The 27,869-nt window shown below is 35.1% G+C and overlaps 1 protein-coding gene and 1 long non-coding RNA gene across 2 annotated transcripts; both read left to right on the top strand.

Annotated features, from left to right (window-relative positions):
- Positions 1 to 8,973: 8,973 nt before the first annotated feature.
- LOC145724626 (uncharacterized) lies at positions 8,974 to 10,576 on the top strand. Its single transcript, XM_081973005.1, has 2 exons — positions 8,974 to 10,479; positions 10,550 to 10,576. The coding sequence occupies exons 1-2, from the start codon at positions 8,974 to 8,976 to the stop codon at positions 10,574 to 10,576; spliced, it is 1,533 nt and encodes a 510-aa protein (XP_081829131.1).
- Positions 10,577 to 23,779: 13,203 nt separating this feature from the next.
- Positions 23,780 to 24,109, top strand: LOC145740446 (uncharacterized). Its single transcript, XR_014181430.1, has 2 exons — positions 23,780 to 23,886; positions 23,950 to 24,109. It is a non-coding gene; the product is annotated as an uncharacterized LOC145740446 (long non-coding RNA).
- Positions 24,110 to 27,869: the final 3,760 nt, after the last annotated feature.

Here is a 27,869-nt window from a genome sequence, read left to right as displayed (position 1 = left end):
TGACTGTCTAATCAAATAGTGTACCAGCATTACGTTATTGCTGTCACAAAAAAAACATAAAACTGCAAAAATGAAAGTTTAGTACATTTGCTTATACTGTTTTAAACAGGACGTGCTTTATACCTTCTTGATCAATAATTTGACAGTTCATAGGTCACAGTCTAAGTAAATAGTGTTCTAGTATCACGTGACCTGCCAGGAACGTCAAAAATGAAAAACTTTGCGCAGTTTGGCCAAGAAGCTCTAAAATTCACAGTATGGAACAGATTTCTTGGAATATTTAAGACTTGTCGTGGTTTCTAGCTTCATTATTTTGACAGTTGTCACGTTACTGTCCAACTAAATAATGTTCCAGTATCACGTGACAACTGTGTGCAAGTTTAGGCATAAAGCTCTAAAAATGTATGAAAGTAAAATGAAAGTTAAAAGTATGAAACAGTTTTCTTGAAGTATTCGATGCAAGTTGTGATTTTTAGCTTCTCGGCCATTATTTTGACAGTTGTCTCGTGACTGTTTAATTAAATAGTGTATGAATATCACGTGATTGCTGTCACTGACATCAAAGATTGTTCAACAAAATCACGAAACTGCAAAATTTAAAGTTCAGTATGTTTTTTTAAACAAGACGTGCTTTATGTCTTTATGATCCATAATTTGACAGTTCAAAGATCACTTTCTAGGTAAATACTGTTCTAGTATTACTTGACAACTGCCAGGAACGTCAAAAGTGACAAACTTTACGCAGTTTGAGCATAAAGCTCTAAAAATTACAGTATGGAACAGTTTTGTTGAAGTACTCGAGAGACAAGTCGTGGTTTTTAGCTTCTCTGCCATTATTTTGACAGTTGTCACGTTACTGTCTAATTAAATAGTGTACGAGGATCACGCATTTGTTGTCACAGACGTCAAAGTTTGCTTAACCAAAACAAGAAGCCGCAAAAATCAAAGTTTAGTAAATTTTTTTAACCAGACCTGTCTTATGGCTTCTTGATCGATAATTTGACAGTTTATAAGTGACAGCCTATGTGAATAGTGTTCTAGTATCACGTGACAACTGTCAGGAACGTCAAAAGTGACAAACTTTGCGCGTCGAGCATGAACCTCCAAAAATCACCAGTATGAAACGTTTTGTTGAAGTATTCGAGAAAAGGGTGGTTTTTAGCTTCTCGGCTATTGTTTTGACAGTTGTCACGTGACAGCCAAATTAAATAGTGTACCAATATCACGTGATTGCTGTCACAGACGTCAAGGTTTGCTTAACCAAAACATAAAACCGTAAAAATTAAGTTCAGTATGTTTTTTTTTATACTGTGAGACAAGGTTTGACAGTTCGTAGGTCACAGATTAGGTAAACAGTGTTCTAATATCACGTGGCAACTGCCAAGAACATGAAAAGCGACAAACTTAGCGCAGTTTGGGCATGAAGTTCTAAAAATTACAGTATGCAACAGTTTTCTTGAAGTATTCGAGTTAGTATCAGTCGCCAGTTTAAAAATATTATATTTTGTACAAAATTTCTCCGGCACTGGCAAAACGCGAACCACAGACGAAACGTTTTATCATAAAAATAAATTGTTACGAGGAAAAAAAATACAAATTTGAATATACCATTTAATTAAACTGGATACCGGAGATTTTACTTAAAATCTGAAAGGCGTTAAGGGGAGACTGAAACGTGATTTTCGGCGACGGACGTGAGCGGAGTGATAATCGAAACAATTTTTTTTGCACTTTCAGAAAGATTTTTTGACACCGAGGCCCATCATTTACCTTTAAAAATCTTATTTAGATGCGGAAATTGTTGCCGTAAATGAGAACGAGAACTGCTGACCCTTATTTGCGCGATTTAACTCGGCGCCATTTTTCATTTCGTTCTCGCGGCACAAAAAAATAAAAATGGCAAAAGTTAAATTAAGAGGTTCGGGACGAAAGAAATAGCGTAAAAATGCCGTTCAGTCCCTGGAATGATGCAACTTTTAATATTTTCCATAGTTTCGTTGCGCCGCCGGTTGTTAACGTAACTTTTCATGCAAAAAGGCGGGCGGGTTTTTGCTCGCAAGTAAATACAAGATTCGTTACGGAAGTTTCCCAATAGTTTTGCTGCTTCAACCTTGTCGGCAATTAAAGTGGAAACAGGTTGAAATTCCACGTAGAAAAACAGCAGGTTAGGTTACACGTGAACTATGTAAATTTATGAAGGAAAAATGGAAGAGAAAACCGTTCGTAAAACCGAGAATTTTTTTTAGAATTTTGAGTTATGTAGATGTATGAACGAAGTAAAAGGCACTTTATGACTTTTTTGTTTTTAATTTTAGAAAAGAAAATGCTTATACACAAAAGTGTTTACTGTATCAAAAGATTTTAGGAATTGCAAAAGATTTTAGGAATAAAAAATTTTGTTCTCTGTAAATGGAGACGGCACCTAAAGAAGAAAAAGAAATGCCTGCTTTTATTCAGATGCCATTCGCATTTAATCCCATATTATTCGATAAACACTTTGACAAACAATATCCACAACTAATCATTACAAACACCTATACGATTATTTATAGATTATTCAAAATTGGCTAAAATGAATTTAAATCCCCCGCAAAAAGCAATAATCCCCCATTAGCCCTAGAATAAACCAACCCCCCTGGTGTAGAATCCGTGCAAGTCACCCTCGCCGCCCGCTATTCCATTAAAACGGAATGAAACAAGGCCCGGCGTCAATTAGGAAAGAAACACCGCCCCACGTATGACCCAATTAGTGTGTATTTGCTTTTTTTCTCCATGTCGGACCTAAAAGTCTTGTTAGGCTGACATGTTCATAAGGAAAACGGCAATTACGACCCTACGAAACTCAGCAGAATTTCTGGATACGGGCTGTGCGATTGTTTGAGTTTGCTTTTCGAATGATGAGTTGGCGTGAAAGGGAAAGTTTACCATTCGTACGATTAATCTGAATAAAAATTCAGATTCGATGGTGATGTGAATACGTTTTGTCTAATATAATAATTGTTATTAGATGCCAGATTAAATTTTTGCTTATCATCAGCATTTTAGGTAAAATAATCACTGGAAGTTAACAGTGACTTGACAAATAGATGCATTATAATGATCACTAGTAAATTGTTTTGAATTTTTTTAAAAATTTAGAGAAAAACATTAAAATACAGGATTTTAAATATTTCATGTTAAAATGTTGTTGTAATTTTTTTTTTGGGGTGTTTATTCACATACTATTTGAAGCCAGTATAATAAGGGTTTATCATTTTTGTTTTAATTATTGATGAAACTCTAAAGTACATTTTGTGTGTGTCTAACGCTGCTAGCAAAGGGTTCCAAATCGTGTTTTTGAAGTGGTGCAAACTTTGACGTCTGTGACAGCAATTACGTGATATTGGAAAACTATTTAATTAGACAGTCACGTGGCAACTGTCAAAATAATGGCCGAGAAGCTCCAAACTACGGCTTAGTAATACATGAGTAGGTCAGTGTAACAGTAAACAACAGGATTACATGCTTTTCTTTTCCTGAAGGTTAATCTGCTTTTCTTCTTAATCACACAAATGTTAATGGCCAATAAAATGGACTTTCCAACGGTATAGAAACTTTTTTGGCATCTGCAAGGCTTCAAACTTGACCAATGATCTAACGATATTTGACCATTAGCTATAAATACACTCATGCTGATCCTGAATAACTTTCTTATAACGGCCATGACCAACCTCCACAAAATTTGGAAAGATCGGCATGTAACAACCACAACAAAATGCAGATTAGTAAACACCCTCGTTTTTCCAATTGCTCTATACGCAGCAGAATCCTGGACCTTAAAAGCCACAAACATCGCCAAGTTGGATGCGTTTGAGATGTGGGTATGGAGAAGACTACTGAGGATTCCCTGGACAGTTCGTAGAACCAACGTATCCATACTTGAAGAACTTAACATCCCAGTCAGATTGTCAACTAAAATCAAACAACTGATTCTCAAGTATTTTGGACATGTCAGCAGGAGGAAAGATGACAATCTCGAAAAACTTATAGTCCAAGGGAAAGTGGAGGGATGGATGCGACCTAGAGGACGTTCTCCAAAACGATGGCTGGACCAGGTGAAGCAGTTTACAGGAAAATCTTTCCAGGCGTCGGTCAGTTTTCGCGGTATCTTCTGATAACTGAGTCTTCTTCTAAATTTACTTTCAAATTTCAAACATATTTATTTAATAACCACTTAACATTTTACAAAACCGAAATTCAAATTTAAACCACTAAAGTCACTTTGATTACTGTTCACTATTTCGCTCTTTGCTTCGTATTGCAACACTACTATTTTTGTCTTCTGCCATTCACTAGATCATCGATAATACTTGACCGATCAATATATCTTCAAACTTTCTTATTTTAGGGTCAAGAAGGTTTAGACTTCATACCAGGGGGGTAAGTTTGGGTCGTCTTAAGACCCTCTACTACAAACGCAATGCTGCCAAGTTGTACAATTTTTTTTCCTAGAGATTTTCCGTTATTTCAGAAAATCTTCAGATGATCACTCGACGATAATTTTAGTTTTTTAATTCACCACAGTAAAATTCAAAATTAACCCGGCTATTCAAAAACATGCGGAATATGTAACATTACAATTCGTTTTCAAGTAGAAAAAAGTTCTATATCTGTCGAAAATTGTAAATTCATTAAACAAAAATGAAAGGGGAAAACTCTTTTATTGACGCATTAATAACAAAAACAACGATTAGACGACATTCAAACTCGCACGAGCGTTTTCCACCATCGAAATGGAAAAAGTAGTAAGTTTTGGGCGACACAAAAGCGGCCTAGATAATTCGTTGGAAAAACGAAGTTAAAAGAACGTACCGCGGAAGCAATTTTTGCTAATGCACGCGTTATTATTGCGAAAAATCTGATACAAAGCGCGCAGTAATTAATTCGTATTTAAGGTAAAAACCGCGCTGCCATTATGTTTTATGACTTTATTACACCGGTTGCGCCCCGACGTAGAACGTAGATTAAAAAACCATTAATTTATTTCCCATTTTGTTGCTTGACATAAAAAGGCTGCCACAACTTGGGCTGTGCCACTCGCATTTTTTTCGTTAAAGGTTCAATTTGTTTAGGCTTGTCAAGTAGCAGGTCAACAGGACAAATATCTCCATAAATTCAAACCTGTAATTACCCATTATAATTTTTACTAAAACTGTTTTAGCCCGTTGGACAGTTTACACTTTCGGTAAACTTGAACACATACTGAAAAACACTGTCATCCAATGAACCTGAAACGAGAGGTATATGATAAATTCATTTTCCTTAGAGATGAGAAATCAAGGAATTAAAAGAAGTACCAGAGTTACAGACGTAATATGAGTTGGTAAGACATGTTGCACGCCAGAACAGTAAAAAACGGACCATCAGAGTTGTACTTTGTCAACCCAGAGAAACAACGAGAACTAGAGGTAGGCCCCATCGCTGGATATCAAGGAAGGTCGAAGCTAGTTCCAGATATCATAAGACCGACAAAAGTGGAAAAGATACGGATGTCCAAAAACGGATAAAAGAAGGCTGAAGAAGAAGAAGAAATACAGTATTATTATTAGGTTACACTTAATAGAGTTTCTTTAATTTTTAGATAATCATCATCAGCCATTTCACGTCCACTGCTGGACATCCACTGTTTTCGCCTAGTTCATATTAAAACCTATATTTTTAGCTGCTGTGTCTATAATTCTTCCAGCATTTCAATCAGTTCTCCTGTCTTAACTGTTATCAAGGTAATGCCATCCGCGTATCTTAGGTTATTCAGTAGCCTAATTCTTGAAAGTAGGGAACGGAATTTTCAAGAGAAGTGTTGATAGAATGTGACAAAAGAGGCTGACAATGGCCGGTTCCTGTCACATTCTACAGAGCTTTCTCTTGATAACTCCCTTCCCTCATTTCAAGAATAGGATTTTCATTATAATTACTGGATCTCTATTTTGCTAGTACTAGAATGCTATAGTTAATTTGGTTTCTGTATTGATTACCTTAGAGGGATATCCACGTTACGTCTCGGTAGATGAGGAACGAGACTTCAGACCCACTCCATATCCACCGACAAAATGTTTTACTTTTTTATCTTCTTAAGTTTCTCAACTTTGGCATTAAAATCACCCTGTTCCAGAGTTATTTCTTTGTTGGGTAACTCCTGTATAATTCGCTTCAGTTAGTATAAAGATCATGAGCATAGAAAATGTAAAGATGTAACAAGACAGGCGGTGGAGTTCTACTATCCAATACTTACATGACACAGTGAGTTATAAAATTCTATTGGAAATGCCAATTCTATCACAGTTAACAGTAATGGCCAGTAATATTGTAACTAATAAAATAAATATTTCGCATCACAATTGGAGAGTACTTAAGAGTTCATTAATGACCACAAAATAGGGTAGCATCATCAACTGGGGATTAAAATTCAGATGGTAGAAGAGAAGCAGGACCTAATTTATATGTATTCTTAACCTAAATAGTAGAAGGACTTCTAGGAAGGAGGAAATTAGACAAGTTCCTTATCACGTCTCTTAAAAATAAAATGTCTTACTTACTTGTATGTTTCGGATCCTTTCTGGTTGACCTGAAACATATTTTAACTTCTAATAATAAAATACTGATAAAATGTAGCAAACCAAACAATCAATTATTTTTTCAATAGGCTTCCAGCAGACATTAAATGACAATCACTTACATCCATTTATGTCACCAACAAAGCCATTGTAAATGAATTAATTGTCTTTAAATTCAAAATAGTTGTACTTGATTACTGATAAGCATCGCTGAATTAACATGTAGAACTATTGAATAACCAAAAACCATTTTCTCACACATCATCATGTCCTAAACAACTCAAATAACATATTAAGTACCCAGTTAAGTAGCTTCTAGAATTCTAAAAATGTATCTAAAAGGGGGAAACACTACATCTTTGATAGTTCCACGACATGTTTATTCATCGATCGTAGATTATTATTTGTTACTTGGAGATCCTGAAGCGAATGTTAATTTAGTTTCCTGTGTTTAAATAGACGTTTTGTACAAGTATAGTTGATTGAGGTTTTATTTGACTATTTTAGGAATTTTAGTCGTATAGTATCAGCTTTAATAGGCTTGAATCGCCTTTAACTTGTATACAGAGTGCTTAGTATCCATCGGAAAAAGAGCTAGTGATAAAGAGCTTAGTGACGTCCGTCTGTAGATAATATTTCATGGGGCGCCTCCGCATTTTCCGAAAAAAAAAAAACGTGGCCAACTAATCATACGATCATGGTTCCAAAGAAAACCGATAAATTCCTAAATAATCCCCCTCGCGGACGTGACAATGATTAAGATTACATAAGCGGACATTAATATTTTCTTCATACGCCAGCGTCCATACCAATTAGTTATGTCAAGCCGAAGAGAGAGGTCTTTAACACGTAACTTACATTTATGGTCGCCGGCCGTTATGGCTTTTTAATCGGCTTTTCCGTTAGTTTTACTGTTTATTAGACAGTACCAGTGGATTTACACCTGTACCACCCTGAACGGTATCATCCCAGTTGAGAAAATGATGAAAGAGGTACAAATAAAGGTGATTTGTATATTTAAATTAAAAATAACATTCGCCATTTTTACAAAAAAAATGAAAAATGTTGCATGTACTATCTAATCCAATGTTTGCTCATAAGATAACTTATAAAGTAACTAAATATTAACTCCAGTAAAGGGGATAGATAGAAATAGACAACAGTAAAGCTTTTGCTAAAGTAAGACACGACCATCTCATCGAAACATTAGTAAAGAGAAGGTTTGACCGAAAGAATAATTTCAAACACGTACTAAATCAAAAAGCATTAATACGAATAGAACACACACCATCAAAGAAACAACACAAAAAGGTGTACAGTTAGCCTGAAGACGCTAGTTAGTAGGACACAGAAGCAAAACAAAATATTATATCCTGTTGACGAGAACGCCCCAAGACATTCGTAGGATATATGTAAAGAATCACCCTATTGAAAGAGTAAGAGAATACAAGTACCTAGGCACAGCAGATGACATGACATGCTATGTACTATATTATGGAATGGAACCATGGACTCTGAAGAGAATTGTTTAAAATGTGGATATACCGGCAAATACTAGGGATGGATTGAAAATGGAAGAAACCAAAACAACAGTGGATAGAAAGAAATGAACGAGGACAGATGCTAGTAGATTTCTCACACCACCATCTCTTTAAAAAAAAAAATCAAAGACGATAAAATGGTTGTCAGAATACCAAAACACTAATAGAAAAGAGAAGACTATTCAGAGGAAAACAAAATGGAAACTGACATATTGAGCAATCTGAACAAAGTGATTTCAAGAAAGATTAGAAAGGACCTGAAGAAATTTAACACAAATGCCATTCAAATAACAATAGAGAAAAACAAAAATATGAAGGTTATGAGAAGAAGGATGGCTGAAGGGAGGAGCAACATTTTTAAACTGGAAGATAGCCATGAAAACGAGACGACTAACAGGCAGAGGATACTGGAAATCACAGAACGTGAATCGTGAATTATACACAAGCAGGTTAGAAAAAACCCGTGTGGGGTTGCTAGTCCTCCATCGGGCGCCTCCCCAGGTGGCGGATAGGGGAAAGCCTCCCAGATATGGGTGGTACCGGGGAAATCAAATACCCGGGGCGGACCAAAACTAGCACAATAGCAACGTCTGTACCCAGATTGGGCGGTTGCAAACGGCGTCTCACCTGTTAACCTGATGAGGCTGCCGGCCGAATGATTACCGGTAGAAGTAATCCCCTCTTGTCAGCCAACAGCTTCGGGTGGAGGAGCTCACGAGAGTAAGGGCACCCTATTGTCCTAGAGAAGAGAAATATTCTCTAAAGGCGGATGAGTCAGTAAATGACCAACGGCATAGAGATGCAGAAGGCAACGGGAAACCACTGCATTAAAGATCCCAATGGATATCCCTAGTAAAATCAAAATGGCTGATTTCAAAACAAAATATTCCGGAGTTTCAAGTCCCCCAATCGGATCTCCGGGGGGGACGGTTCTGAAAGAAGCGAGAAAGAAGAAAGTATTGAAAATCGGTACGTGGAACGTTAGATCCTTGTATGAAGGAGGAAAAATTCACAATGTGCTCCAAGAAATGCAACGACTTGAAGTTAACATAATGGGAATGAGCGAAACCAGATGGCCGGACCAAGGTGAAATGCTATTCGAACAATCAAAAATATACTATTCAGGTAACAACGAACAACAACATAGAAATGGAGTAGCAATAGTCGTACACAGAAGCCTCAAACATTTAGTAACCAACTTCACACCCATATCAGATAGAGTAATTATGATAGGAATAAAAACAGCGCAAAGAACACCCAACATAATTCAAGTATATGCTCCCACGGCTGATAAAGACGAAGAAGAAATTGATCAATTTTATGATGACGTCCAACAAGCTCTAGAGATTACGAAAAACAGAGATATTACAATCATTATGGGAGACTTTAATGCAAAGATAGGGAAAGGCAAAGTGGATGATATCATTGGGGATTTTGGACTGGGAATAAGGAACGAAAGAGGAGACAGATTGACAGAGTTCTGCCAAGAACACGATATGGCAATCACAAACACCTTCTACAAGCTGCACGAAAGACGATTATATACATGGAAATCGCCAGCTGATAAAGACAACAAGATTATAAGGAATCAGATAGACTATGTTTTGATAAAGAAGAGATATCAGAATACCATTAAATCGGCTAAAACTTACCCGGGTACGGACATCGGGTCAGACCACAATCCAGTGATAGTTAAAATGGAAATCCGCCTCAAGAAACAAGCAGCCATAGATAACAAAAAGCAGCTCCCAGTTTCACATCTGAAAAACCCAATGGTAAAACAACAACTTACAGAAAAAATAAATGAAGAACTAAGCAAAATTGACTTAACCCCGAGCTCCGACGTAAACATAAAATGGGAAACTCTTAAAACTACAATTATGACCCCAACAACAGACCTATTAGCAACAATCAAGGTTACAAACAAGAAAAAATCATGGATGACTGATGACATATTACAGTTAATGGAAATCAGAAGGTCGTACAAGAATAGAGACGATAGCGCATATAAGACCATACAGAAAGAAATTAGAAAGAAAATACGACACGCCAAAGAAAAATGGTACGAAGGAAAATGCGTAGAAATAGAAGAACTCCAAGCAATACATGACGACTTCAATCTCCATAAAAAGATTAAAGAACTAGCGGGCATCAAAAGAGCAAACAAAAGCAGTATTCTACTAGACAAAAACGGTAAGATAATTCCAGACACCAAAGGGAAACTCGAAAGATGGAAAGAATACATCGAAGAATTGTTTGAAGACGAGAGACAACAGGAAACCACAGATGGAGACACAGATAAGGAACAGGGCCCAAATATAACAAAAGAAGAAGTTATATATGCAGTTAGAACAACAAAAAACAATAAAGCTCCAGGACCTGATGAAACACCAACAGAAATTATCAAATTAATAGCAGAAGACCAAATTGGAGTACTGGTAGATCTGTACAACACTGTATATAACACCGGAATCATCCCTGGAGAATGGCTCAAATCAACATTTATTACACTGCCAAAAAAATTGAACGCTAAGGAATGCAAGGACCACCGGACGATCAGCCTAATGAGCCATACCCTTAAGATATTCCTTAAAATTATACATCGAAGAATTTTTAGAAGGATTGAACAAGATCTTAGCGAAACACAATTTGGTTTCAGAAACGCAATGGGTACTAGAGAGGCGTTGTTTGCTTTTAATGTGTTGTCTCAAAGACTCATGGACGTCAATCAACCAACATATGTAGCCTTCCTCGATTATAACAAAGCTTTCGACAAAGTCCGCCATAATCACCTCATAAAACTCATGAGAGATAAAAACATTGACAGGAATGATATCAGGATAATAACATATCTCTATTTTAACCAGACTGCCAAAGTTTCGGTGCAAAATGAACTTTCAGAAGAGATAAAAATAAAACGTGGAGTAAGACAAGGATGCGTGCTCTCACCATTACTCTTCAATCTGTATTCAGAAGACATAGTACAAGAAGCACTGGAAAATCAAAAAACAACGGGAGTGAAAGTTAATGGAAAGGTTATAAACAACATCAGATACGCGGATGACACAGTACTAATAGCAGAAACCCTGGAAGAACTGCAAAGGCTGATAGATCTAGTAGTACAGATCAGCGAAGAAAGGGGGCTCACACTTAACACCAAAAAGACTAAATTCATGACAATCACAAAACACCAGCAACAGCGAGAAACATTATGGATCAAAGGGGAGCCAGTGGAGAAAGTCCGCAAATACGAGTACTTGGGCACGATTGTAAATGACAATAATGATTATTCACAGGAAATAAGATCAAGAATCGGAAAGGCTAGATCAGTGTTTAATAAAATGAGGAATGCATTAACCAGAACAGATCTTAGTCTACATCTTAAAATCAGAATGCTTAAATGCTACATATTTCCAGTACTATTATATGGAATGGAAGCCTGGACGCTTAAGAAGTGCGACACTGACCGGCTGGAAGCGTTCGAGATGTGGGCATATCGAAGAATCCTCAGAATAAGCTGGGTGAGCAGAACAACGAACAAGGAGGTGTTGAGAAGAATGGGAAAGGAGAAGGAAATAATCAACACAATCAAAATCAGAAAATTGCAATATCTGGGCCACGTGATGAGAGGGGAGAGGTACACACTGTTGCAAACTATTATACAAGGAAAAATACAGGGTAGAAGAAGTATAGGAAGAAGACGCATCTCCTGGTTGAACAACCTAAGGCAGTGGTACAACAGTAGCTCTGTTGATTTGTTCAGATCCGCAGCTTCAAAGATAAAAATCGCCATGATGATAGCCAACCTTCTTAAAGGAGACGGCACGTAAAGAAGAAGAAGGTTAGAAAATCCCCATAATAATGAAAGGGAAACGGGGGACCACAAAGTCATAAATGTAAGCTTTTATCTCTTTTCAATATATGCCTCCAAAACAGTATAATATGATAAATGTACCGACTTGGAAAACTATACACCCATTACCTTGCTCTCCCATCTATACAAATTATTTACTAAGATAATTAATAAACGGCTAGAACAAAAGCTGCATTCTTACCAAAGCAGAGAAGAAGAAGCAATTAAGATACTAACAGAGAAATCCCTGGAATACAATAAATTATTGGTGCTCATATTAGTAGACTTTCAGAAAGCCTTCCCACGGGAAAATACCAAATACACAGAGGAATAGGACAGGATGATACAATATCTCCGAAACTTTTTACAACAGTTCTGGAATACGCTTTCAAAACATTGGATTCGGAAGACAAATGAATTAAAATAGACGGAGAATATTTGAACCACTTACGCTTCGCAGATGATATATAAATAACCACCCATAATTTGGGAGACGCAAAGCAAATGATAATAGAACTAAAGCAGGAAGCGGAAAGTGTTGGACTGAATATAAACTTTCAAAAGACACAATTTGTGACAAACTAAGTAACTAGAACCAATATACAAATCGACAAATTGAAGATCCTGCGATTCGACGAATAAACATCTGAGCCATCAAGTTAGGATAGATTTTAGAAATTATTGGCCAAATAGGATTGGGTTGGGCCGCGTTTGGTAAACTCAAAGACATGCTTAGGGGAGACCTGCATGTGTTTTAATAGAAAGGTATACAAGCAATGCATACCACCAGTAATAATGCTAAGCTGTGACACAAACGAGAGTGACACAACGAGCTATCTATGCTCAGGGTTACCAGAAGAGACAGGATAAAATAACCCTGTTATACGACAAAGAACTAAAGTAGACTGGACATGTGGCGCGGATGTCAGATAATAGATGGACGAAAATATCGATGGAATGAAGACTGAGAGAGGACAAGAGAAGTAGAGATAGATGGCCGACCAGATGGAGAGACGATTTGAGAAGACGGAGACGGAATGGATGGAATGGAGAGGTTTGGGGAGAAGAAGCCGGTGTCTCAAAAGTAAAGATTGCCCTGATTGCCAACATTCAAAACAGAGTAACCTAAAGAAGAAAAATTAAAAAATTCTTAGTCTTATAGACCTTTTTGATTAGCCTTAAGTTAGTTTAGAAGATCACATCAGAACTTTTTTGCTTACACTTGATCCGGCTCGAAGGACTTTTGGTGCAAGCAAAACGATAACTTGTCTATGTATTTACTATTTCAGATTTATTGAAAACAAGTTACGATACAAATTTGATCGTTTAGCCAACCTACGTACGTGTATCCGCTTAGGTCTTATCATTTTTTCTACTTGATAATGTTTCTATAAGCAAAAAAGTGAACAGGCGAGCAAATCTAGCGCAATAACAATAATAATACGCCTCCGGTCTGATTCGACCGAGTCTGATATAAATTCCCCTGCATCGGAATACTATCAAGGCCCGTAACCGTCATAAATCTTTTCTATTTTTAAGCGCAAAAACCAGAAGTGGAGCACTTGAACGGCCCCCGGCCATATCGAGCCGTTATTCTGCAATCGCTCGCGAATTGTCTATGGCATTAAAATTATTCCTGCGGCCCGCTAATTCCGCACCGTATCTGCAGGAATCTGTGACAAATGCTTTATTTCCTATCGTAACCATTATTTTACTTCATCAAACATGGAGAACGAAAAAAAGGCCGTCGTTGGTGAAAGTCCAGGCTGCGATTATGGGCGCACACGAGGTTCGGCTGTCTGAATCGCTTTTGTTCATGCTCTATATTGCACCAAAGTGCCTGAAATTCCTAGAGGCGCACATAGGTACATATAATAGATCCAGATTAGGACTAGAGCCGAAATGAATGGGTTTAATCATGTTATATCGACCGATTTCACGGTAGAGACAAATGATATTCTAATGCTCTGGTGGTACGTCGCTTGTGCCATTAAACAAAACGAATATCGCATTTAATGACGAAACATAATTCATGCAATTAGCTCCAACCGAACGGACTCAATCACTGATGGCGGCAGCCGGCCCAAAGACAGATTGCACAGTTCGACTCGGCCAACTATTAAATTAGATTGATGGCCCTTTGCCTTAAAAACCAAACATATTTACCCAATGGTTTAATTAATTTATCGGCATAGGCCAATGGAGGAAATTCCATGCAATTTTCTCGGTTTCTTTGTTGCTGCAACAGGAAGTTGTAAAAATGAGTTACCGCTACTAGAAATGCAGCAACGAAATGATAGGTGATTCACGTATAATAACTGATAATTTTTTATAAAATTCACTGTTTCCAAAACCACACTGAAACCACAGCAGTTGGTACTAAATGTAACGTGGTGGTGGTACTAAATGTATCCATACAATTTTGTCTAAGACAATCTTCTACTTCTTATACTACACTTAAAGAAAATGGTAACTATAACATAAAACTGTGATATATCTTAAGATTTTAGGCATATTTTTTTAGTAATTGGGGTCGTTTTCGTGTCGTAAAAAAGTAGTGAAACCATCACAAATAATAATAGCTCCTGTTATCAAGTTATTGATCAATAAAGTGTCTTTTCTTCTTCTTCATGTGCCTTGTCCGCTCCTCCTGACGTTGGAGATTATTGTGGAGAGTGCTTTTTTATCTTCTGCCAATCCGAAAGCATCACCAACCTCACAAACCCCTGTCCATTGCCTGATGTTTCTCAGCAACGACACCTGTCTCCCACCAATGCCTCTTTTTCCTTCTATTTTTCCTTTGAGAATGAGTTGTAGTGGACGGTATTTTTCTCCACGCAATTCATGACCCAGATAGCCACATTTTACTGTTGTTAGCATTTGTCGTTATGTTGTGGTTCTCTCTTTGCAAGACTTTTTCGATGGTAAGCATATCGGTCCAAGAAACCCGCAGCATCCTTTGATGAATCCACATTTCTAATGCCTCCAATCTATTAAACAGGGCTGCCTTTAAGGTGTAGCTTTCCACCCCATAGAGAAGAACCGACCAAGTATAGCACTTCATCATGCGTTGTTGCAGCCTGAGATTGAGAGCATTGTTACAGAATAGAGATGTCATTTTTGTAAACGTCGTTGTTCTTGCCACTTCTATAACGTGCTTTCATCTCGATGTCAGGATATAAGTCTTCCGTGATTATACTGCCCGTACTCAAACACGCTCAATCAGCGAGTCCTTGAGGCTCAGCCGAGCATCTATGCCCCTCTCGGAAGGAAACTTTTCTTGATACTTACGATATTTGGTTCATATACAGCATATCACAAAACATGTTTCTTTCAGTATCTGTCATGTCTGTTTTTATGCTAATCAGCTTCTATTTAAATACTAGTTGCCAAAAGCTGTCTAAATCTACTTCACAGATTACTGTGATTGCTTGATACAAGCCATTGTAAATTCAACTCTTAATTAATTAGGTTAGTAGGTAGGAATTTGTGATAGGGCGATACATCATGTTCTGCGATAGCCGGATACCAGTGAGAGTATGCTGTGAGTTTAGCTTCCTTATGATAGCAGACGCATTGATCATAAACTTTTCGTTTTTTTGCGTTGCTAACCTTTTAATGATGACGCGATTATCCGCTAATAAACTCAGAACAGCACAACGAGATATTGAAAGTGCAATGCTGGGCGTGAGCTCCCAAGACCACATCACAAATGAACAAATCAGTGAGTGAGGCCCAGAAACTATACAAGAAACCCAGGACGACCACCGATGACATGAAAAAATAGTAGGAAACTGGCTACAAGCGGCCCAGAATAGACAAAAATGGAAAACACTTAGGGCTATTTACAGCAGTGGACGCGATTGGCTGCATGATGAAAATGATAGCAGAAGATGTGGTAAGTTACTTAAATGGTATGCAACGATTATGAATGCAGAATTGAGTAAATCGCAAATAAGAGTAAGGCAATGCAAAAGGTTGAAAGTATAGCGAAGAATAGAACATTAGAACGGAAGGAAGTTCTCGATTGAAATTAAGGTCCTGGGAGAGAAAAAAAGTTAGGAAGAAAATGGATAAATTAATAGGAATGGCAAAAAGTGTAGGAAAAATCGTTTAAAAGGAGGAGTGTGCAATAGAGTCAAGGTTCTCTAGCTTGTTTGGTTTGATCCAAGAAGGTTTAACAAAAATATGCTTGGGGGAAGAGAGAGATAAAGAAGAGAAGAAACATGAGAAATGAGGTCGTGGACTAGATATTAAGACTGAAGATGCATAGGAAACTAAATAAAAAGGATGTGAAAAGCAAAAATAAATAGGGGGAGAGACAATACTAGATGAGTCTGAGAACAGACTTCTAAGTTAGAATAAGATCAATGACTACCAAGTGTGCCTACCAAAAGTGCTTTCTAGCATTCTAACACAGTACATATTTTACTTGTTACGTACACAGGGTATGTGAGTAACATTTTGAGCCTGAGAGAAACAAAAACTTTGACAAAAATAAATTTGAAAGGTCTTGGTAATCATATAAGAGTCATTTACCAGTTTTACTAACCTAGTTTCAAAGATTTACAGATTTTCTTTGGTTGAACAGTTTTTAAATTAGTTTGTTGTTTCTTGGACAAATGTTCTAAACAACTTGTTTTTTTGTTCATCTGGATCAGGAATAAAAGTTTCTATGAATTTTCACTCATAATTTGCAATCAACTACACGAAATAATTAAAAAGGAAACATATTTCTTACTGTTTGTGTACAAAACAGAAACTGTTAACGCCCCCATTAAAAGTGACATTTTAGGTTTTCTATAGTATAGGATGGGGTGACCAAACCGTAGCAGCTAGAGTACTTGTAATTATTAAAATATTGTCATTAGAAGTTTGGTTAGTTGAACAGCTGTAAGTTCCTTCCTTCCTTCATGAACCCCCAACTAACAAGCGGGGATTGGCTTCTGCTCCCTTTATGTGGCAATTTGCCAGAGGTTTTCTTTCTGTCCAGGATTTGTCTGACTCTATGTCATCCCCAGGCAGGCCTCTCAGTGCTTTTCACAAAAAATACACATACAAAAAAGTCAAAAAAATCGATTAAAGGCACAATCCGAGTAAAGATATAGTCATTCCTCGTGGAAACTATAACCGTCACTGTCACATCCACGTGGTCTTCTCCTAGGTTTTCACCCTTTCCGCCTCTTGGAAGCACAAGACAATTCCCCGTAGACTTTTAGGAATCGACGTTTCCACTTAGAGATTCCACCATCTTCACTCGACCGGCTGCGGAATTCGGTCATCAACTTCATATTTTGCTGAACACCGTTTCAAGAAACGTGATTTCTTAGTGGCAAAAAATGGCACCCACGAAACTGACGTGCGGTACGCTCCAAGTTGAAAACCGAACTCCCCAGCTGTAAGTTCCATTTGACATAGAAAAGTTGGGTTAGGTTAGTGATGTTACCTGTCCATAAATCAATCTACTTTGTTCAGCTTTACTTTGACAGAACAATTACCTAGCAAACAAGTTGACTATTGTCATTACTACTCAATATTTAATACGTTCAATTACATAACGCTTTTCAGGGTTTTTTTCCTCACACTGAAGAGTCTCGTGACAACTTTTCCCTCTTTTCTTAAAGTGCGGATTTTCTCCAATAATAATTCCATTCTTTACCACTCGTCAAGTCAGATCCGTCTCCCTGTAAACGACATCTGAATTGGAAATGAGATTTTTTTCTTTTCTGGCTCTACACCGTAATAAACACACTTGGAACTTGAAACGGGGCAAACTAATTCAAAACTATTAAGCCAAAAAAAGGAAGACACAGACCCAAACATAAATAATAAAACGCTGTTTGTTGTAAAACAGTTCAACGACATTGGTTTTCTAAGCAGCCGCGACGGTTGCATCGTTTCACTCAAACTGTTATTTTATTCATGAAATTCGTTTGTTTTCGTCCCAATAACAACAACAATATGGAAATGCAAACTTTCCGGGTCGCTTAAAAAATTTTGTCGCCAAGTTAAAAGTCCATCAACAAAAGCTAAAAAATCACCGTTTTGCGTGTGTGAGTTTACCTCAACCCCTTTTCAATCCTGGCAAGGTCGTTTCGATTTGAAACGGGGTAAATTAACCGCAAATGTCCGTTTGGTTCCATTAAAGTCTGAGGACTTCATTAAACCGATAAGCCGGATTATGAAAATTTAATTTGTTGTGTTTTGAGCGACTCTCTCTCTCTCCGGATCCAATTAATTGCCCGCTTAATTCGGGGGAGAGCCTTTGATATTTCGTTCTGGATCGATCCAAGCGGAAATACTTAATTGTATTCATTATTGCAGATCGAAAAGGTCGTTTGTTCCCTTTAATAAAGTCCCTCAGGGATAAAGCATTGATCGAGCCCAGTTTTGAACAACTCCATAAATTCAAATCAACTGAAAACCTTGTCAAAATTAGTGAACATTTTTAAAAACGACGAAAATTTTGATGAGATAATTGACGAATGATGATGGTTTTATCAAGTTCAAGTCATTCATGAATTAACAGTTGATTTAATATTTATAGAAATTTTAATTTTAATAAATTAAAAATATTAATTTAAATTTTAATTCGATGGGTGTTCTATCTATCTATCACATATTATCTGTGTCTGTTTCTGAGATATTTACTATTTTATGTAAAATATGACATTTTCAGTCAACGGCCTTGTCTTGGTTTTCGTGTTCTGTCATATTCAAAAAAATTTGTTTTAAAAGTGAGTGCAGAAAAACATCGAAAACTGCTATACGGGGTGGTCAAAGATTGGCTTCAAAAAGTCAATTATAAAAAAAGAAGAAAGAGAAGTTTTTCAAATGGAACGCTTCTACTTTTATACTTTTATCTTAATCCCTCTTCAAAATTGTACAAATGTTTGTTAGGTTACTTATTTGAAAAATTGATACTTTTTAGAATAATCATTTTATATTCCAAAGTCGTTTTTTTAATTTTTTTATAAATTTCTAAAATTAAAATATAACTCTCTTAGAAGTACAGATATTAAATTATAGCAAATATTCAATACCAGAAATTGATTACAAATAATTAGTGATGGGTAAATTACTAGTAAATTAAATATTTTACTTAACCAGGAAAATTTGACCGGTAAATTACGAGTAAATTACAAATACCTACTGTGTTTCTGGCAGTTCAAATTTTGACACCGCTTTTCTCCCTAACGGTTACAAATTTTGTGGTGTTTTTTCAGTTTATTGGATAGGAAATTTAATGAGGATTTCAAAAATGTGCTTATAACAGTCATTTTAACACTTAAAGTGGGTTTGACAACCAATTTTATTCCGGATTGTCAAACTGTGCTCAAAAGTTAGAAAAATCAAGGTTTAGAAACGTTTTCTTGCAACATTCGATACAAAACGTGTTTCTGATATTTATGATATTTGACACTGATCACGTCACTGCATAGCTCAATTATCCTCCAACAACCACGTGATTCCTATCTCTAATGTCAAAACTGTCAAAATTTGCCTAGAATTTGAAAGAATTACAGTTTAACACAGTTTTCGATACAAAACGAGTTTTTGAGATTTGTGTCAGTTCTTTTGACAATTGTCAGTAAATTACTAGTAAATTAAAAAATGTTTACATTAATAATATATTCAGATTCGTTTAATTTTTCTCATCTCAAGAATAAAGAAAAGTGACAAAAAGCTCAAAATGATATTTTTTAGAAAAGGCTACTTTTTCATAAAAAAGCTATAAAATTGTTACTTATTTGGTAAAAGAACCACTTTGTCAGAAAAGTTTTACTTCATTTATTTTATTATTGATAAACCAAATTTTCAAAATCAAAACAGCCTTTTATTCAGTCTTTACTTTTCAGGATTTAATTTTGACAATATTGATCGAAAATGACTTTAATAAAATTAATGACAGTCAATTCAATCAATTTCAATTAGAACCATAAATTTACTGCTCAAATTGGAATTTACTGGTTAAATTGGTAAATTTTACTGTCACACTGAATTTACTTTTTCACTTTTACTTAATCTTATATGTCAATATTTTGCAAAATATTTTTCATAACTCGAAATCATCGAATATCTCCAAAACGAACAAACTTAGTAATAGATATAGAACCTAATACATAAAATATTTCTCAAATAACAAACAGAATCGAAACCTGCAACAATATACAAGGTGTCTCATTTAAATCGCCACCATTCAAAAAATCCACCTTGTATGACTCTTATTTTCTTAATTCGTAATTCATTCATATTACAAAACATGCAAAGATTAATTATTTCAGTAAAATCGAACCTTTTTATAGCGCTTTTTTAAAATTTTCGACAGGATTTTCTCTAATATTAATCATCAGTGGTTATATCTAAAAATATTAACAGAAATCCATCTGAACGTATACATATAGCATAGATTATTCACATTTTTCCCATACAATTATCATAAGTGTTTTAAATGCAAATAACTCAGAACACATTAGACAAATACGTTTGTCCAATTAGTTTAAAAATGTACAGAGTGAGTCAATCATAGTGTAAAGTTTCATTTGTTTGAAGACATACGAACAAAAGCTAAAAACAAAAGTTTTATATAATAATAATGTGCAAAATTTTCTTTACTTCTTCTTACTTAGTGTGTATTATTATTTGTTCTGACAGATATAAAATTCATTTTATTTTTATGAAATGTGTCATATGCTTATAGTTTGCAATTTTTTTTTTGGTATTTTTATCAATTTTTCAATTTATACTTTGTTTTTCTTGCAGTATCCAGGAATATCTTATTGGTTTCTTGTGACCAACATGTCTTGTGCAAACCATTCATTCTTAATACAAAACATCCTTCTAAATAAAGTTATTAATTCTCCAGTGTGTATAGTATATTAGGTACTTTATGAGCTTTATTACCACAATATATTCAGGACACACTCATTTTTTGAATAATAACCTGAAATTTCGTGCTTCAGCAACTGAATAAAAATACGTTTATTACTCGATGAGTTATGAACTTAACTTTGTGTTTTAAAAATCTAAATTGCTAATGTTCAGATTATATTTCCCTTTTTGAAGTGGTTGTAAAGCAAAAGGTTCTTAATATTTTAGTATTTGCTTTAGTTGGTTTTGCACAATTGGTGCTGTCTGGAATATTTTTTAATCAGAAACAGTTACTATGTACAAACTTGTAAAAATGATGTACAAAAGCTTATGAAACTTGAAGGAACGTTCTCAATGTAATACAATAAAATCTTCTGTGCTGACAGCAGTTGTAATTGGTGAAAAAAAAAAGCAGCAAGCTGGAAGAATCAGAAACTGCTGTGCTGAGATTTAGATACCTGGTGGAAATGGGTATAATTGTCACTTTTAGGTTAGCAATAAGCAAAAAAAAAATATTACAGATTATGTGAAAACACATCTGAATATTGTTGAAATTGTTTAATGATGATGAAAGCCAGTCTTAATTTGATGAAAATGACTTTACTAACCTTTCTGAAACCAACATCAGTGATGAATTTAACTCAGCATACAATTTTTTTTTATAAAATTATTTATATCTATTAGCGTTTAACATGTCTGTTTTCATTATTTTGTGAAGAAAAGTGTGTAATAAAACCTGTAACATTTTCATTTTTCTCACAGAAATCTAATTGTTACAAACACAATTTCCAATAATTTTGATATCTTTTCCTGTCTGGGAAAAACGAATTAAAAATCTTCAAGTTCCTATGCAAATATTTATTGAAAATTCGGTAATTAGCTAAAACAAATCAAAGCGCCTTTAGGGTGCTTTTAACTTTGATTTGCTGTACACCAATCAAAAAACGAACGTAATTCCACTGCCTTCGACAGAATAATGGATTTCTGAGTGTTTTTATTAACTCGACAAATAAAAGAGAATCATCCCTCCTCCACTTGGATTTGGACCGGGCTGGAGATTCTCGTTTTCTTTTGTTTGTCCTTGCCAGTTTCAATTTCTCAATCCAAACATAACGTTTGAAATTGGACATTCAATTTCTTTGCAGCCTTCAAAAATGGCCCCACTTATTGGTTTTACGTGAAAATGTTACGCCCCTGACTTTCACCCCATATGGTCGAAGGTGTCGAGATTTTTTTGCCCACCAGATGACACCAGGTCACAATATTTGACTACTTTCAGGATAAATTAGGCCATTTTTTGTGCACAGTCAGCTGTTAATGAAATGTTCTTTTAATCATCGGTGCTGTGAAACCACCTTGTACCTTTCTTATTAACCATCTTACAGGAAAAGATGCCTTTTTTAGGGGGTCTCGTCATAAAATTGGTATGGTAGCGATAAAGCCATGGAAGCCATATTTTATTTGTAATTTAAATATATTAGTGACCGTAGAAATGTTTTAAAAATGACGCTTCATACATATTTATGTGGAGGGTTTCTGGTAAAACGCTAATGTAATAGACGGTTACAGTTATGTGGTTCTAGGACTGCTTAATGGTTATTGTTTCTTCGTGTGTGTATCTCTAAAGTCGTTTTTTTGGGGGAATAGTTTATTGTACCAATAATGGGATTTCGTGCTGTGCTTTGTCACATCTGTATAGCTTCTGATATGCATTTTTAATTTCACTGTTAAAAATCTCTTCTGTTGTTAAAGATCAAAAACTGGGACCTACGTCAATGGATCCCAACAAAACAAAAGGGGTGGGACAAGTACGGGTTATTAAGAGTATATTTATAACATCACAGGCCGAGGCCCACAAAAAGCTTTATCGGGCCCTGGTGAGAAAAAGGGATCGAGATTTTTTTTTCAACGGCTATAGCTGCCTAATTAGGCGGCAACCGGAGGAATTTTAAAAACTGCCGGTAGTACCCTTAGATAACGCTTCTAAGTGGCATTTCGATGTTTTAATTTACGTTCTACAACAGTCGACGATCAGATTATGGTATCAGAAATGTCGTTTTAGTGTGAAACAGCCTTTAGAAGCTGAAAATTTAATGGAACTAATCCAATAGAATTTGAATTCTGACGTTTTTGAGAAATTTGTTTTAGTACGGATGCTTAACGAAGCAAAATAGTTTGGCCTAACCGAGGGGTCCTTCACAGGTGCTTTTCGAGCGCAAATCTTTTTTAGTAATTTTAGTCGTATATCCCCGTACCTTCTGTTTTTCTTTGTTTATCCTCCTTACATCTCATATCTCTTCGTACTTCTTTGTATTTCACCGTAACTCTCTGCGCTATAATTTATATGTCAATAGTAGTAACTCATAGTAGTAGTAACTCAATAGTAGTTACATAAAAAATAAAAAACGTGGACATTTTTTATTTTTGATGTAAATTTTACAATATTTTAAGGAGTATTTTGATTTAACTTGTTTTTAACTGCGATACTACGTGTGAGACTAGTGTTTCGGTAGTCAGTTTTGAAAATGCCACCTTCTTAATACACTATACAACTCTCAAGGGGCCCAGTGAAACATTCTGAAGGAACTAGAGTTTGTGGAACAGAAAAGGATGCCTTTTCTAATAGAAAACACTGTCACAATGAAACAGCCCATTTATTTACCTACTCCTAAGAAGAGTTTTTACAAGAACACTACAAAAACCAAGTTTATTCAAGCCAGTAGTTCTCGAAGAAACATGGATATAGAGTAAAGGTGTATTTAGCAGAAGCTGACAAGGTGATTTACCTAATACTATAAAAAGGACTCTGGTAGAGGTACTAATAAGCTGCTAATACTAAAAAGCTTATGTTTCAGGTACCTTTATTTGCCTACTCTGGAGTTTGCTTATCATGCTTTGAAAGGGTCCAAATTTAAGTTATCAATTGCTCTAAAAGACTGAACAAAAGGTGTTTGAAGCTATGGTTATAATGGTGTTGTCAAAATCCATATGCAGAGTATTGAAAAAACAAATTTCTAATAAGTTTCAGGTAATATTAGAAAGATACAAGTTACTTAATACATAAATTTGATCAAATGCCATTATTTTGCAGAATTAGCCCTTATAAATTTTGCCGTATCTTCTCTGACTATAAGGCTAGAAACAGATGGTGCTACTGTTAAATACTTTTCCATCAGATAGTAGGTTAAATTACTATTTTAATTGTATTATTTACACATTATAAAATATACAAATAAAATCTTTAAAAAGTACACTCGTTTCTTTTTTATCTAAGAAGTCTAGTTTTCTTCATAAACAATCATAAAATTAGATAATTTCTTTAACTGAGTCTGCTCTTACAATAAATTGAACTGAAATTGAAAAAACATGTTAAATAAATCACACAACAAAACCAAATTGATATGTATTTAATGCTGGGTAAATTTACAAAAGGAAATAAATAAGCAATCTATATTACAAAACCAAGAAGCAAGTTCTTAAAACACACAATTTTATGGAATAATTCTTGAAACGTTGGTATTGGGCTGTTAATGACTCGTTTGAATGCACCTATCTGTGATGTTCTTTCCAGATAATTTAAATTGAATGTGGTTGTTGTTCCCAAGCCAAAGTTTGATTGGAACTTTCCGCTTTTGTTTACCACCAAATGTTGCAAGTTTTCCAGTTTGGTGAAGAAAAATCTTAAATTCTACGAAGGTCTCGCAATAACAACACTAATTAATAAACTTAAACAACCCTAAATTAAGTTTTTATTTCTTCTGTTTGTAGTTTTTGGTGTTTTTCAATTTTCAACTTTTTAAAATTCCTAACCTCAAAATGTTTAGCCGACTGTCAGTTGGAACTGTGCCCTATGTTGCCACATCTTCCACGAGCAGATGTAAACCTGGTGTATTGTTGGTTGCAGTAATAAATGGACCGATTTCGAAAAAAAAAGCATTTATTGCATGCAAAACATGTGAGATTCTTAGAATGTTTTTTTTCAAAACAATATAGTTTTCTCATTTTCATTTATAATTGCTTAATGAAAGAGACATATTGTGAAGTTTAAAGGAGGAATTTGTCAATACGGCAACGTCCAAACAGGTGATTAAAAAGATGGATAGCCTAGCTTGTAATAAACGACGTGCGTAAATTTCAATATGGCGGAGCACTCAAAAAATGAACCATACTTTGGCATTGTCTAAAAAATGGTAACTTTGACTCTATAGATGGTGCTATAAGTAATTTGGTCGGTTCAAAGCCAACACACCTGCATTCTGCCTCTACATAATCGGAATCTAAATTACACTATTCCAATTTTGAAGTTCAGGGGGGGTCCGCACTATCAATTTCCTTTAACGCCGGGGCTACCTTTAATTCGGGAATTAAACTTTAATTTAAACTCGCCTTGCAGGATTACGAATCCATTTTTATTGTTGACGTGCCTAATTAAAGCCGATAGAAAAAAATTACCAGAGTGACGTCCGAAATTCCATTGACCTACAGAATAGGTTTGCAGTGACCTAAATCTTAGTAATATTTCAAACGGCAGTGTCCCCGTAGTGAGTTAATTAGTTCCGGGCAATTTCTTCCAAAAAGCAGACAAAAGCCGGACTCTATTAGCCTAATTCCGGCCACGGACGTCTAACACTTTAACACCGGGATCTCGTCACCCCCTATTTGAAAACAAAACCAAAAATCATCAGCCCTAGTTCCTCCCTTTTCTATTTGAACCTTACCAAGCACGACTGTCACTCTGATTCGGTCACGTGTTTCAATCAACACCAAAGATAATCCTGTAATTATTTAGGGCATATTTTGCCATTGGGGCGACACAAAAGAACTTTGGGAAAGTGACCATCAGTGTGGCCGTTATGCTGGAGAACAATAGGGGGCGGGTCGATCGGTCAACCCCTTTTATCGAAAGTCGGCACTTTTGTCTTAGTGGGACATCGCAATTGTTTCGATTATACATCCTTGATTAACATCTACAAAGTTGAAAAATGTTTGTTTTTATTTTTTGCACGGAGAACCAGATTAATATACTCAAAATCATGCTAAACTGAGATAACGATGATGAGGAATTGCAAAAATCCTTGCCAACATATACGACAACAAGACTTGATTGATAAAATTGATATTTTATATCAAATTTGAGACTTGTAGTTTTCCTGGAAACTACTTTTCGCTACGGTTTCTGTATTTCACTGTTATTTAGTCCATGGAAAGGCTGCTAAAAACTGTGTAACATAAGTAAAAGTTATAATCAAAATTAGCCCAAAGATTAATTTTTAAAAACGTTTTTGATAAAAGAGTTGATCATAAAAGTGACAGTTGAACATAAAAGTGACAAATTATAAAACATACTTTAAAAATAGCAAAGTCAGGGACAAACGAAGTAATCGTTAACTTAATTGGAAAGATTTAGACAGTTCACACAATTCTAAAGTCTAAAAAATGCTTTAAAATAGCAACATTATTATAAAATCCATTAATCATAAATATTATAGCATTCATAGTTAGTTTAGACAATGTTTTATTGTTTAGTAAATACATCAAATAAGTGAATATGCTTCATAAAACTAAAAAACTGTAAATGGAGTAGTGAATTGGCAATCACAATTTAATGTTTAATAAAAAAATTTGAATTCATAATAAAATTTTCCAATTAAAATTCATGAAACTAAAGTAAAAACATATAATTTGAATTATGTTAGGTTTAGCATAAAATTCACAAAATTTGGCTTTGTAAAAATTTGTGATCAATTTTTTTTTGCTGTGACATCAGTATAATTTACTTTGATTTTTTTGTATAAATGCTCCAAGATTAATTTTAACAACACAAATTAAGTAGGTACACAGAAAATTACAGATCCTCTCAAACAAGTCGGAATACTTTTTAAACAAATCGTATAACATTCCTATTGTGCGACTTGTCGATTTAAGATTTTCCTCAGTCCCACAGAGTTTATGTTATTTGTGATTTACAGTAAATATGTACAGTTCTAACGCTAGAAAATTCTTGCTACGTCTAGCCTAAATCTATAGTGATTTGAAGACATTTACATTATATTGGGTTTGTTTGATTTAAGGGGAACAAATCCTTTGATTGTAAATACAAAGCAGTAAATCTCATTAAAATCAAAATAAAACCGGTAAATAATCCAGCAACCTTCCTGTTATACAACTTGTCAGATTTTCTTAAATCCATTAAGTCTGACTAAATCTTATAGAGATAGGTAATTTGTATAATTTACATTAAATAAACAGTCTTTAATGGATACAACTACCTACTATATTTAGAAGATATATTTGTACTATATAAATCACATAAAGTAGGATTAGAAACATTTTCAAATGTACTAAATTTTAAAGATTTAAATTTAAGTTTTTCTGTATTATGTAGAAGGTAGAAATATTGAGCTTTCTTTCATTTGCACTTAAAGAAAATCTAGGCAAAATTTTAAATAATATTCAAAACTAATGAAATAACATTTAATATTGAATAACATTTTACAAAATGATCGCTTTTGTCAAATATTACTTTATGAAAAATGTTATTGCTTTTGAATTGAACAGGGTGTGTTGCAATTACGTCATTTTAATAGCATATCCTTTGGAACACAACCAAAAACAAGATATTGAACTAAAAAACAGGTTGCCATAAAACAAATCCAAAAAAATTAGTAGATTACTTGAAATGTAATTTGTTTTCACCCTGTATAGTGCAGTTGTACAATTAAGTCAAAGTTTTTCCTATCAGCTAAAAGCCCAATGAAGTCCAAAACGATGTGTTACAGCAATGAAAAAATTATAGATTTTCAGATTTTTACAACCACATTATTACTGTCTGTTCTAAGAGAAGTGTTTGTTTTTTTCCAGTGATTCAAAAAGCATTGTTTTTGTTGAATCAGGCATCCAACGAGGTGCCTTTGTGGTAAAAATTTTAGACCTCTAGCAGCAAAACGGTGCAACTTAGCTTGGTCCGGTCAACGTTATGTAATAGCCTCATTCATTATTTATTTTGTCTTA

Source organism: Ips typographus, linkage group LG1, assembly GCF_016097725.1.
Source record: "Ips typographus isolate SLU linkage group LG1, UJ_Ityp_2.0, whole genome shotgun sequence".
In the NCBI taxonomy this organism is placed as follows: Eukaryota; Metazoa; Arthropoda; class Insecta; order Coleoptera; family Curculionidae; genus Ips; species Ips typographus.
The sequence above is the reverse complement of the archived record's forward strand: the minus strand, read 5'-3'. Positions and strand labels throughout refer to the sequence as shown.

Excerpts from the sequence above, each read along its gene's own strand:
- LOC145724626 (XM_081973005.1), top strand. The coding sequence starts at position 8,974 with ATGGATATCCCTAGTAAAATCAAAATGGCTGATTTCAAAACAAAATAT. Across the intron at positions 10,480-10,549 it reads AAGAAGAAGTTATATATGCA|CAGAAGACCAAATTGGAGTA; the intron begins GTTAGAACAACA and ends TCAAATTAATAG.